General features: G+C 41.2%; 1 protein-coding gene and 1 long non-coding RNA gene across 2 annotated transcripts; one reads left to right on the top strand and one right to left on the bottom strand.

Moving 5' to 3' along the window:
• The first annotated feature begins 1 nt into the window (after window position 1).
• LOC141638273 (uncharacterized) lies at window positions 2-2,335 on the top strand. The gene is made up of 4 exons (XM_074447680.1): window positions 2-211; window positions 376-525; window positions 983-1,673; window positions 1,983-2,335. Exons 1-4 carry the CDS (start codon window positions 2-4, stop codon window positions 2,333-2,335), a joined length of 1,404 nt encoding a protein of 467 aa, XP_074303781.1.
• Window positions 2,336-3,654: 1,319 nt separating this feature from the next.
• LOC141638404 (uncharacterized) lies at window positions 3,655-6,054 on the bottom strand. Its single transcript, XR_012542083.1, has 3 exons — window positions 5,891-6,054; window positions 5,706-5,778; window positions 3,655-3,873 (listed from the first exon to the last, which is right to left on the bottom strand). It is a non-coding gene; the product is annotated as an uncharacterized LOC141638404 (long non-coding RNA).
• Between the last annotated feature and the right edge of the window lie 8,015 nt (window positions 6,055-14,069).

The following is a 14,069-nucleotide window of genomic DNA, read 5'->3' as shown; positions in this document are numbered from 1 at the left end:
AATGTTCAAGCTGGTCAAGAAGCTGAAATCTTTAAAATGGCCTCTAAAACAGTTGAATAAAGATAATTTTGATGATATAGTCAACAATACTGTTAGGGCTAAGATGAACCTTGAGTTTCTTCAAATAAAACTCAGAGATGATCCTCACAATGCTATTTTAATTTCTCAAGAGGTGGAGGCAATAGCAGTGTTAGATTTCTGGAGACTGCATGTTCTGAGTTTTTATTGCAAAAATCCAAAGCCATTTGGGTTGATAAGGGAGATGATAACACGAAGTATTTTCATAGTTTTATTAAAGGAAGGTAAGTCAGGAATAAGGTGCTTAAGATAGAGGATACTCAGGGGTTTCAATGTGATGATCCAAAGAAAATTCAGGAAGCTTTCTTGAGTTTTTATACTTCTCTTTTGGGTACTTATGAGAAGGTTATTAAAGTCAGTAATAGTGTGGTCAAGCTGGGGAAGGTGTGCTCTGATGAACACAAAAAATTGCTTATGTCCCCTGTAGCTGATGAAGAGATCAAGAAGGTAATGTTTTCTATCCATAACCATAAGGTTGCAGGCCCAGATGGTTATTCTAGTGCCTTCTTTAAATATGCTTGGGATATTCTAGTGCCTTCTTTAAAGATGTTATTACACTTATGGGAGTACCTATTACTGCTGGTAGATTAACAGATGGTTATTCTAGTGCCTTCTTTAAACATGGAATCTACCAGCTTCTGTTTCTCTTGCTATAAAAGATTTTTTCAAGTCTGGCAAACTTCTTAAGAAATTAAATCATGCCCTCATTTCTCTCATTCCTAAGTGTGCAATGCCTCAAAATGTTACTCGATTTCGTTCAATATCTTATTGCAATGTAGTTTACAAATGCATTTCTAAGCTTCTTTGTAATAGATTGTCTGAGGTGTTGCCTGAGTTGATCAGTGATAGTCAAGGAGGATTTATCAAGGGAAGGAGCATTGTTTAAAATATTCTTATCTGTCAGGACATTGTCAGATTATATAATAGGAAGTCTGTTTCTCCTAGATTCCTGATGAAAGTTGATTTAAAGAAAGCATATGATTCTGTCAGCTGGGAGTTTTTAGAAGAGATGTTGGTTTCCTTAGAGTTTCCTATACAGTTTACTTCCTTGATAATGGAGTGTGTTCAGACTGCAAGTTACTCCTTGGTTTTAAATGGAGATATTTTTGGTTTCTTTCATGGGAAGAAAGGGTTAAGACAAGGGGATCCTTTGTCTCCCCTTTTATTTACTATTTCTATGGAGTACTTGAGTAGAGTCTTGGGGTATGTTACTGAAAATATGGGATTCAGGTATCATCCTCTGTGTGGTAAAGTCAAGTTATCACACTTAATGTTTGCAGATGACCTTTTATTGTTCAATAAAGGTGATGTGGGTTCCATAATGGTGTTGCTTAGAGCTTTTTCTACCTTCTCCAGGGCCTCTGGGTTACATATGAGTCCCACTAAAACAAATGCTTATTTTAATGGGGTGTCTGTGGGGGTAAAGGAGGATATTCTGCTTACTGCTGAGATTCAGGAAGGGCAACTCCCATTTAAATATCTGGGAGTACCTATTACTGCTGGTAGATTAACAAAATCTCAAGGTCAAATTCTGATGGAAAAGATTACAGCAAGAATTACAAGTTTTGGGTCCAGACACTTATCTTACTCTGGAGGTTAGTACTTGTTAACTCAATACTGACTTCATTATACACTTATTGGATAAGCATTTTCATTATTCTTAAAGGAGTGTTGCATAGATTGAATACCATCTGTCACAACTACTTGTGGGATGGGAAAGCTGATCGACTTAGAGTACCTCTTGTCCGTTGGGCAAAAATTTGTTCTCCAAAGAAGGAGGGGGGGTCTTGGACTAAGAGATAGTTTTGTGTGGAATGTAGCTGCTATGGGTAAATTAGTGTGGTGGATCTACTTTAATCCTGATAAACTTTGGGTAAAATGGATTAGCTAGATTTATTTAAAAGGCAGGGCTTGGACTGATTATGTACCCAGTGGGGATATTAGCTGGGGTTGGAAAACAGTTTGTAGAGTTCGTGACAAATTCAGTTCATGCTATAATCATGGGCAGTGGTTGTTGGATCCTAAGGGATACACAGTGAAGAGTGGATATGAATTGCTGAGATTGAAGTATCAGGCAATTGAATGGCATAGAATTGTTTGGAACACCTGGGCAATGCCTAAGCACAAGTTCTTCTGCTGGTTATTGGCCAGGGAAGCATTGCAGGTTAAAGCTAAACTTTTTGGCTTGGGTATTGTTCCTGGTGAAGATTGCTTACTGTGTGGGTGTGCTGCAGAGATCCATCTGCATTTATTCTAGCATTGTACCTACAATAGACTCATTCTATCGGGGATGGCTGGTTTATGTCATGTAGCTATTCCAGCTGATAATCTCTTGCAGTGGATATAGCTTCAGAAGTGGTCTAAAATAAGAAGAGGCATCTTGCTATGTGCTTTCATGTCTTGTTATTACCATATTTGGATGCAAAGGAATAGAGTATGCGTGGAGCATTGTTTGGTTAGGCCTGAGATTGTGTTAAGGTTGGATAGAAATGTAATTAAAATGCGGATTAGTGCTTTCCAGAATCATTTAGATAATAATGATAAAAAATGGTTAGAAAGTATTGAATTGTGTAAGTAGAGGTATGTCTCTACTAAAATTGTTATGTCTTTAAATTGTTAGGTTGTAATAGCCTAAGTTTGTGCTTAATGAAATTCTTACATTTCACCCAAAAAAAATTTACATGATCTAAAACCAAAACCAAAGTACTACTACGAAAGTTCAACAACTAAGACTGGATTCTAAATCTCTTGACAACGGAAGCTAGACTCGAGTGATGACTCCCCACGACAGCCCCATAGCTAATGAACATCATCACCTGACACAATCTGTTCACCATCCCCGAATGGATCACCATAGATTTTACAAAACAACAACGGGGTCAGTTACTGTATAATCAAAATAAGACAAGTACAAAAAGGCAAACTGCTGATCATCATCCATCCCCAACTCCCGATCTCACATCGTAACTGACTACACACTAAAGTGTGTAGCCCTGCCAGATTACCCATCGTAACAGATAATCCTCACCGCCGGTGGGGGACCGCAGCAAATCCCCACCTAAGCCCTCACTCATCAACGAGCGATAACCCTGTTCATTAATGTGCACATCCCCTTATGTGGCGAGTTCCACAGAGGGCGAAACTAGGGCGTGAAGCCACTCCCGCAAGTGACTCCACTCAGCCGAGGACGCACCTCGCGAATATTAACATCAATCATCACAACACCAACACCAACTCAAAAACACCAACAACGATCAGTAGATAATCAATCGTACAACAATAAAAACACAATCTTATAACAATTAAACAGTAAACCGAGTAGGGAAACCCTACCTTAGCACAACTGCAATGAGACACAAGCAAAGCAATCTAGAACGGCTCCTCTACGAAGTCCTCACCTAACAACAAACACATAAACTCCAATTACCATATACAAAACCCCTTTTTCCCCCAATTCACAAATTAAGGCAACCCTAAAAGATCAGTCAATGGAACTAATGAAATCTGTGACACCCCTCGATGAGGCATCAAAAGAACTATTAAATCTAAGCGGAAAAATAAGGGATTTTTAAAACCTTTAAAGTTTAAAGTGTGAAATCCACCATAAGTGATCAAACGAAAATGAAAAGTAAGATGAATAAGTTTTACAATTAAAAACGAAGTGCGTTGGGGAAAAGATATCCCACGAATAAACACAAGTCTAACGATAGGTGAGTCTAGGCAAACTATAACTAAGGTCCAAGGTTCAACGTTCTCGCTAGCTCACACGTCTTCCCCATAATCTGCATCACAAACCTGTCATTCATGTAAACATGAACGCCACAGTCAGTGGGGAGTAACTCAGGGTTCTCCCAGCCACAATATGTCAAAATGCACATAAGCAAGAACTTAATTAAACATATTGATCATGCATCATACTTGAATAATATGAACAAGGGAATATAACGATAATCATAACGAGAGAGGCATATTGCATTCTTAATGAGATAGGCACATTGCATTCTTAATGAGATAGGCACATTGCATTCTTAATGAGATAGGCATGGTACATTATATTAAACATGCATTCAAGGTAACCAAAACATGGATATGAGATTAGGCATCGAATCATATGAAGAAGGTAAACAACGGATCAATTGAATAGAAAATACATGGATGGAAACCAATAGCCATTACTTGAAAACCTCTTAACAAACCATAGCACGGACGTGGCTACTAATGTCACATTCATACTTATGGCTTGCATCTCACCATAAGAACGGATGGGAACATCAATCCCGGCGATCATATCGCAACTAGGGGCTTGCATCTCACCACTAGTATCCGATAGGACCAAGACTCTCATAAACAATCATAGAAGACGTGCACTCTCGTATATAAGAACACGCCAATGACCATAATCAAAGAAGACATTTACAAAGGCTTTGACTCAAACAAGACAGACCCCTAGACTCCAACCTCTTGGTAGGACGACGATCATAATACGGTCCTAGTCTAAACCTGGATCCAGACTCTCGGGATGGGCGACACCCGATTCGACAAACGATACCAAATCGTATCCAAGACTCGGAACATGGCACGCACTCGTATCCAAAGGCCGAGTAACCTCTAATCGGAGACATGGCACGCACTCGTAACCCAAGGTCCGAAGAAAGGCGGAAGGATAACCCAACCTGGGAACATGGCACGCACTCGTACCAAAGGCCCGAAGGGTAAATAAATAAGGAATGTCAAGTAGTCACACAATGTAAATCGTCGCACTTGGGTCTCAAATACGAGCAACCATGATTGCACGAATATAACGTAAACAATTCATGTGAAGCATGTATAAGTATAAGAGTATAACAAATATCAAGTACTCCCATGATAAAAGAGTCTCAACACATCATACACAAGCATTAGAACCAAAGTTAAGATGCATACCCAACAAGAAACTCAAAACCCAATCTATAACAACAAGTTTAGTACTCGACTACAACAAGGGTCAACTTCAAACGGTCATAACTTGAGTTCTATACATGATAATGAGGTGAAACCAGTTGGAGGTGATAGCTTATCCTCTTACGGTTCTAACGGTAGGTCATATGCCTCAAACAAACAAGTAACAAAGAAGTTATGGCCATTTTACGAAAACTGGTCCAGGCTGAGTGCGCAGCCTGCGCCGAGGTGCGCAGCCTGCGCCGAGGTGCTGATTTGCACGACACAACAAATTCACCTTCATCCCCAAATCATTTTTTTATCATGCCATTACAATCCTAATTCCACCATATATTACCCAAGCAACTTTGTACAAGTAATAAGGGTGAAATCAAAGCATAAAAGAGGGATTAAAACACAAGGTTCGATTCAAATTCAAACAATTCCAAACTAACAAATTCGTGACATAATTAAACACAATTATTAAGCATGAATAAGACGGTTTCTTTACTAATTCATCCATATAAACATTCATGTAACCCAAAGGATTGGAAATTCCTTCAACTAACCATGAGATGGTTTCTCATACAAACTCATTCAACAACAAACATGTGAAACAAGAAAGATTCAAACTTTAACATACATATGAACAAACTACAACATATAAACACACAAATTTGACATAATGTCGAGTAACCCATCACCGTTACCTTTTTGCACTTAAATCCACAAAAGACTCGTCTACCTTTCAAGAATCCACTTCCGGGTCAACTAAACTTTCTCCTAAACATAAGAAAACACAAAATAAGACTAAGAATCAAAATTAGAAAAAGGGTACCATGTATAAAACGGCTCGACAACCCTATATAAGGAGGAAAGTCGGTGTCTTTCTTACCTAGAAAGATGGAGGGCGATGAGAGGAAGAGATAGACGCGAAAATCACTTGATTCGGATAAGAATTGAGCAAGTTATGGTGTTTTGAAGATTTGTAAGAGGAGAGTATGAAAATGGTGTTTGTGTTTGTGGTGGTGTTGCTGAAATTGTGAGGAAGGAGGAGGGGTTAGGGTTTCCCTCATTATTTTGATGAGGAGGAAGGAGTAGTAGGTGAGTCCATTGGTCATACTAGGCCCAATAAGCAAAATTGAGTCGATATACACATGAATTTACGTCTCAAGCCCACTACCACTCAAGACGGAGAATATTATTATTATTATCATTATTATCCGACCAAAATATTTATTTTGTATAACTTAAGCTTTAAAAATATAATATTTATAAAAATCATGTTTAATAATGAAATTAATTAAATTAAATAATTTAAAATATAAATAAGACCATAGAATGGTTAATTAAATTATAAATGTCAAAATGGAAAATTCGCGGGTGTTACAAATCAAGGACTTACCGACACCAAGTGTATAAAGATGAATAAGACTTGCTAACAATCCACGCACTTGAGAAAGATTTGGAGAGGATTAGAGTTACGTTGAAATATTTAGGTTTTGAGAAAATTATTAGAAACTGTTAATCCACGATTATATAACTCTGAAATCAAACTGCGGAAATAACACCCGTCAGACCGGATACTCGGTCGAGTATAGAGTATTCTCGGCTGAGTATATTCTACTCGGTCGAGTGGTCCCTTACTCGGCCGAGTATTCCTGCGCAGTGAACTGTCCAGAAACACACGACACCCTTACTCGGCCGAGTAAGCCATATTCGGCCGAGTACAGACTTAGAAAAAACCGTAGTATTACAGTCTTCCCTCCTTAAAAAGAACTTCGTCCCCGAAATTCACACTATACACACAAAATAAGACCAACAAGAGCCAGATAACTCCTACTACATAAAACAAAACACCCAATATAATCGACCGGATGACAGAACCATAGCTAAACTAACACAGAACATCACTAAACCGACTTAAACTAACTCAAAAACAAACATGCGACCATCTCCTGCCCCCCTAAAAAGACAACGGTTAAGTCCCCGTAACCAAACATACATGATCAAAAAGGGTGGGAAAACGCTCTTCCATGGCCTCCTCGGGTTCCCATGTGGCCTCTTCCACATTATGATTAGACCAAAGCACCTTAAGTAAGACGGTCTCACCATTCCTTGTCTTGCGTACCTTGCGGTATAAGATCTCTTTAGGAACCTCGGCATAAGATAAAGACTCATCAAGCTCGATGTTCTCAACCTCAAGCACATGTGATAGATCACTCGCATACTTCCGGAGCTACGAAACATGAAACACGTTGTGGACTCGATCCAAAGCTGGTGGTAAGGCTAATATGTAAGCCACCTCACCTACACGGTCCAAGATCTCATATGGACCGATAAACTTCTGGCTTAACTTACCTTTCTTTCCAAACCTCGTCACCCCTCGCATTGGTGACACTTTCAAAAGGACTTTGTCACCCAGTGCGAACTCGATGTCCCTGCAGTGCAAGTCAGCATAACTCTTCTGGCGATCCTGAGCTGCTTTCATCTTTTGACGAATCAGCCGAACTTGCTCAATCATATCATGCACCATCTGTGGCCCTAAAACCACTACCTCTGCGCTGTCATCCCAACAAACTGGACTTCGGCACTTCCTGCCATATAAAGCCTCGAAAGGTGCCATTCCTATACTGGTGTGATGGCTGTTGTTATAGGAAAACTCAATCAAATCCAGCCTGTCCTCCCAACTCCCACCGAACTCCATGGCACAAGCCCTCAACATGTCCTATAAAGTCTTGATAGTCCTCTCAGTTTGACCATCTGTGGCAGCATGAAAAGCTGTACTCATCTTTAAGGTCGTACCCATCAAATCCTGCAACTCCTGCCAAAACTGTGATATAAACCTCGCATCTCGATTTGAAACTATATCTGTAGGCACACCATGTAACTGAACCACATGTTTCCTGTAACCCAAAGCTAGCCGTATCTTAGTTCAAGTGTCCCTCATCGGAATGAAGTGAGCTGACTTTGTTAACCGATCGACGATCACCCAAATCATATTGTTACCTTTCTGTGTCCTTGGTTACCCCACGATAAAGTCAATAGAGATCGACTCCCACTTCCACTCAGGTACCTCAAGCAACTGAATCTTACCTTGTGGTCTTCACTGCTTACCCTTAACTCTCTGGCATGTCAGACACCTAGCCACGAACTCGGCCATATCCCTCTTCATGTTAGGCCACCAAAAAGTTTTCTTGAGGTCCTTATAGAGCTTGTCACCTCCTGGGTGAACCGAATAAGGAGTGCAATGAGCCTCTGTCATGATTACCCTCCTCAAATCTGCATCATCAGGAACACACCATCTCCTATCAAAGCGAACACGCTCATCTGTGTGGATAGAAAACCTGGAAACTGTGCCACTCTCCACTCTTGACTTCCATTCTTAGATCTTAGGATCAAGTTCCTGTTTTCTCTTGATATCCTCATACAAATCTGGCTCGATTGTCAAATCCCTGATGGTATCCCCTTTGCGAATCATATGGATCCCCATCTTGGACATCTCATCCCTCAGCTTCAGCAAAGACATAGTTGTACACAACGAGTGAACACTCTTCCTACTCAAAGCATCTGCAACAACATTAGCCTTACCCTCGTGGTATATGATCTCCATATAGTAGTCCCCAATCAGCTTCATCCATCATCTCTGTCGCATGTTAAACTCCCTCTGAGTGTAGATATATTTCAGACTCTTATGATCTGAAAACACCTTAAAGGTTGCCCCATAGAGGTAATGTCTCCAAATCTTAAGAGCAAAAACAACTACACCCAGTTCCAAATCATGAGTAGGATAGTTCTTCTCATACGGCTTCAGCTGCCTCGACGCATAAGTTATGACCTTCCCATTCTGCATCAAAACACATCCCAACCTATTCTTTGAAGCATCGGTGTATACTTCAAAGTTCTCACAACCCTCAGGTAAAGCTAGGATAGGAGTTGTGGCCAAACGCTCCTTTAAGGTCTGGAACGTCGTCTCACAACTCTCATCCCATCGAAAACTGGTCTCTTTCCTCATCAAAGCTGTCATAGGTCGTGCTATCGTAGAAAAGTCCTTCACGAACCTCTTGTAGTAACCAGCTAAACCCAAGAAACTCTGAATCTCAGCAACATTCTTCGGTGATTCCCACTTGGTCACTGCTTCAATCTTGCTAGGATCCACCGACACACCCTTTTTAGATATCACATGGCCCAGAAAAGCCACTTCCTCTAACCAAAACTCGCACTTGGATAACTTGGCATAGAGTTGATTATCTCGTAAAGTCTGCAAGACTAACCTCAGATGTTCCTCATGCTCCTTCTTAGTCTTAGAGTAGACCAAGATGTCATCAATGAAGATAACCATAAACCTATCCAAGAACGGGCTGAAAATCCGGTTCATAAGATCCATGAAAGTTGTTGGTGCATTCGTCAAACCAAAAGGCATCACTACATACTCATAGTGACCATAACGAGATCGGAAGGCTGTCTTAGGAATATCCTCATCTGCTATCCTCAAAAGGTGATAACCCAACCTCAAATCGATCTTAGAGAACACCCCTGCACCACTCAGCTTGTCAAAAAGTTCATCAATCCTTGGCAAAGGATACTTATTCTTCACCGTGACACGATTCAGCTCCCTATAGTCGATGCATAGCCTTATGCTCCCATCTTTCTTTTTCACAAACAACACCGGTGCTCCCCATTGTGACACACTAGGCCGGATATATCCCTTGTCTAACAGATCATCTAACTGTTTCTTCAACTCTTCCAGTTCTTTAGGTTCCATACGATATGGTGCTTTAGATATAGGACATGTCCCTGGTTTAAGCTCCACATTGAAGTCGGTATCTCTCTTAGGTGGTAACCCCGGTATCTTATCTGGAAAGACATCATTAAACTCTCCCACCATATGTATATCAGATGCAGTCAGCTATTTCGCGCGCCGATCTCTCACTTGGCAAAGAATCAAGGGACACTTCTTCCTCAAACATGACTTTAAGGTCATAACCGTGATGAACTTACACTTAGGTCTCACAAAAAACCCCTTATATGACACCCTAATACCCTTGGGCCCCTTTAAAGACACTTTCTTTTATCGGCAGTCTATCTTAGCATCATACTTACCCAACCGATATATCCCGACGATGACCTCAAACTCATCCATAGGAAACTCTAGCAAGTTGACCGGTAAGTCTACCCCTCCAACCAACATGGACACATACCTAAATAACTTGACACAAGACACCGACTTCCCGGAAGGTATGAACACACTATCCTTTACAAGCTCAAACTCCCCCAAACCTATAGACAAAGCATGGCCTCTAGACACAAAAGAGTGTGTTGCCCCAGAGTCAAACAAAACAAAAGACGATGTATTATGAACAAGAAAGGTACCGGTAACTACATGAGCATCGTTCTCAACTTCCTGTTTGTCCATCATAAAGAGCTTCCCGCTGCTTTTCTGGCCTCCACCTTGGACCGAGGTGTTAGAAGTAGTCGGCTTACCTGCCGAGTTCTGAGTCACACTGTTGTTCGGGCGCTGATAGGATCCTCCACTGTTGCGGTTGAAGCCGCCACTATTGTTCTTCTGTCCTCCACGGTTACCCCAAGACCAGGATGGCCTGTTGCTGGCAAAGCTCTGGCTCAGACCCTAAGAAAAACTCCCCTGATAAGGTACTGAGGCTCCTCCAACTCTTGCACTGGTACAGTCGTACCTCTTGTGACCCACTCCTCCACAGTTGAAGCAAGTAAGGTTGGAGTTATCACTAACACTCCGACCACCACCCCTTCCCCATGCTCGAGATTTTAACATTCCGTTTGATGTTTATGAGTGTCTTGATATTGGATTTTCTAGTGGATGATATGTTACGGAGCTAGCAGCGTTTGTGGATGTAGTTGGTAGTGTATGGAGTTAGTGTCGAGAGAGACTATAATGTAGTTGATACGATATCGTGAGCCGTGTTGTGGAGGTAGGCATAGTTAGTGGAGTTGGTGTTAAGAGTTCATGTTTTATAGGTTGAGGTTTTGTTTTGAGTTTTTAGTTGCGTTGTTGTGTCTTAATCGAGTTAGTATGTTTGTCGTTTTGAGTATGGGTTGAACTTCGGAGACGAAGTTCTTTTTAAGGAGGGAAGAATATAATACTACGGTTTTCTATGTCTATGGGTACTCTATCGAGTGGGGCTTACTCTGTCGAGTAAGTATGTTTGGTTTTCGAAACAGTGTTCTGCTGACGGGTACTCGAACGAGTAAGTGGGTTACTCGATCGAGTAAGAGGCACTCGATCGAGTAGGTGGCGTACTCGATCGAGTAAGTTAGTTTTTACGAGTATTTGGTCGGGTTTTGATAGCAACGCGATATTTGTATATAAAGGATTTCTACCAGTTTCTTTTTACTTTTATATCATTCTAAGTTTCACAAAAGAGAAAACAAGGTTATGTGACTCCCCTCTCTCACATTGCTATCAAATCCCAAAGGCTTAAGGTGTCGGATCGTCGTGTTCTTTACGTCGTTGAGTTCATCGTGTCGTGGGTAAGCTTCTTGTATAATTTTTATAGCATTTCGTTGAGTTTGGTTAAAACCTTAATTGTGTAGTTTTGGGGGTTTTGGGTGTATTGTGTGGTTTTGGTGGTAATTGTATGTATATGTGTTATAGGAGGAGGATTCGTAGAGGAACGTTATTGATTAGCTGCTGTGACGGTCTTGTGGTTGCTATTCCAGGTAGGGTTTTCGTACTCAGTATTGATTACATGGTATTGTTGGTAGTTGATTGACTGTTGTTGTTGTATATCGTATTGGTATTGGATTCTGAATTGGTGATTGTTGGTAGTATAATGTGATTATCGTATAACTGTCCGTGGTTTGCGAGGTGCGTCCTCGGCTGAGTGGAGTCACTTGCGGGAGTGGCTTCACGCCCTTGATTCGCCTTCTGTGGAACCCACCACATAAGGGATGTGCACATTAAGGAACATGGGTTTGTCACTCGGATGAGATGAGCGGGGCTTAGGTGGGAACGGCTGCGGTCCCCCACTGGCGGTGTGGAATACTTGTTGCGATGAGTATTCTGGCAGGGCTACACACTCTAGTGTGTAGTCAGGTGTGTGGTGATGTGATGGAGTTTGGGTTGATTGAATTGGTTGTGGTATTGTTTTATTGCAGCTATTTGTTTTGTGTAATCAGTACTGACCCCATTTAAATGTTTTAAAAACTGTGGTGATCCATTCGGGGGTGGTGAGCAGTTGTCTAGCAGGTATACTATGGATGCGCGCGGGATTAGCTGGGGATGGAGTTGCCACGAGTCTGATAGTAGTCTTCCGCTGTGTTGTCTTTATACTTTTGTTACTTCAGTTGTAGTTTGGTTGTAGAACAGTTGTACTTTACTTTACGGTTGGTTTTGTTATGTAATCACTTAAACTTATATATTAAAGTACGTTCTTTTATGGTCTATTTGATATACATTGTCTCGGGTAACCGAGATGGTAGCATTCTCATGCTTTAAGTGGTCCTGGTAAGGCACTTGGAGTATGGGGGTGTTACAAAGTGGTATCAGAGATAGGAAATTGATATAGGACCATTTTGCACTCTTTTTCCCTCTATTTTCATGCATATTCGACCCCATTTAAGGCGGTTTTGTACCCCTTTACTCTCGTTTCTAGTCCCGATTCCCTTTACTATGACACTTTGGCCCCCTTGCAGAAATTGAGGCGGGAACGGGCGAAACGAAGCTAGAAAGACGGGATTTCTAAGCCTTGCATGAAAGAAGAAGGAAGTATCTTTGAGATGTACCCTCGGCCGGTAGGGCTGAAAGAATGGCTTAGCCTACTGGGAGTACACCTACATGGAAAATGAAGGAATTGGTGCTGAGAGGTACTCTCAGCCGGTAGGCCGGCAGCCGGCTAGCCGGCTGGGAGCACTTGTATACAAGAAATGAAGGAGGAAACAAGGAAGGAGTGTTCCCAGCCGGTGGCCCGGCGGCCGGCTAGCCGGCTGGGAGGACGCATTGGCTGAAGAAACAAAGAAAATGGAAGAATGTTACAGGAAACTCCCAGCCGGTCAAATGACCGGCGGCCGGCTAGCCGGCTGGGAGTTCCTCCAAGGCAAAAAGTCAAGCTTCAAAGTCAAGGGTGTCCCAGCCGGTCAGTGACCGGCGGCCGGTTGACCGGCCGTGCACACCTGATGACTTCAAAACTTCAATGAAAAATCCAGGAAACTCCCAGCCGGTCAATGACCGTGACCTCGGATTGACCTGGGACGGGGAGTGCATTTACGAGTTTCAAAGCCCATTTCCAATTTCGGTCCTAATCTTTGTATAACCTATATATACCCCCTCTTAAACCCCTTTGTACACACAACCCTAGATCCAGAATATTTACCCTTTCAAGCTTTAAACTTTCTTAATCTCTTTGTTAATCTTGCTTTAATTAGAGAAGTTCTTCAATCAATTAGTGATTGAATTTGGGTTTGTAAGAAGATTGAAGGATTTCCTTCTTTTATCATTTCTATCCAAATTCCTCTTTCACTATTTTGTTGGTATTAATTCTCTCCCTATTTTCATTTGTTTACATTTTTGTTCTTCTTTTATGTTTGTTTGATTGTTTATGTTGAAATTATTGTTGTTGTTTGTTTGTTGTTGTTAATTCCTTCATTGTCCTTCTTTTCATTGTTTATCTTTGCTTTGTTCCTCTTTCTTTTGTTCATCATTGGGTAGTTGTCCTCAAAGACTTAATCTTTGAGTTGATTTGGTTGAAGATTGTGTCTTTAGGTGTAAATCTCTCTCATTATTAGATTAAATCATCTTTCCTTCCACCCATTGTTAGATTGTTGCATGTTTAGTAGTGAATTTCATCTTCTCACCATGTTTGTGACCAAAGTTTCCATCTTTGTTGTTTATTTTGCAATTAGGACCATGATTAGTGAGTAGTCTTCCACTAAGGCTCGGTTTGACCCAACATGAGTAATTTCATTAATTGAATTTCATAAAGGCTAATTATTTGGGGAAATTGGTGAGGGTAGTTTAGAGGATTGACATGGGTTATGGGTTGACTATTGGGTAGTGTTGACTTACGACCCTTGACCACCAACGAGAGCTGGTTAGGTTG

The sequence above is a fragment of the Silene latifolia genome, unplaced genomic scaffold (genome assembly GCF_048544455.1).
Source record: "Silene latifolia isolate original U9 population unplaced genomic scaffold, ASM4854445v1 scaffold_20.1, whole genome shotgun sequence".
In the NCBI taxonomy this organism is placed as follows: Eukaryota; Viridiplantae; Streptophyta; class Magnoliopsida; order Caryophyllales; family Caryophyllaceae; genus Silene; species Silene latifolia.
The sequence above is the reverse complement of the archived record's forward strand: the minus strand, read 5'-3'. Positions and strand labels throughout refer to the sequence as shown.

What these genes read in the sequence shown, in the direction of transcription:
- LOC141638273 (XM_074447680.1), top strand. Translation starts at nt 2, where the DNA reads ATGTTCAAGCTGGTCAAGAAGCTGAAATCTTTAAAATGGCCTCTAAAA. An exon ending in TAGATTTCTGGAGACTGCAT is followed by an intron (nt 212 to 375) that starts GTTCTGAGTTTT and finishes AAGAAAATTCAG; the next exon opens with GAAGCTTTCTTGAGTTTTTA. An exon ending in ACACTTATCTTACTCTGGAG is followed by an intron (nt 1,674 to 1,982) that starts GTTAGTACTTGT and finishes TTTATTTAAAAG; the next exon opens with GCAGGGCTTGGACTGATTAT.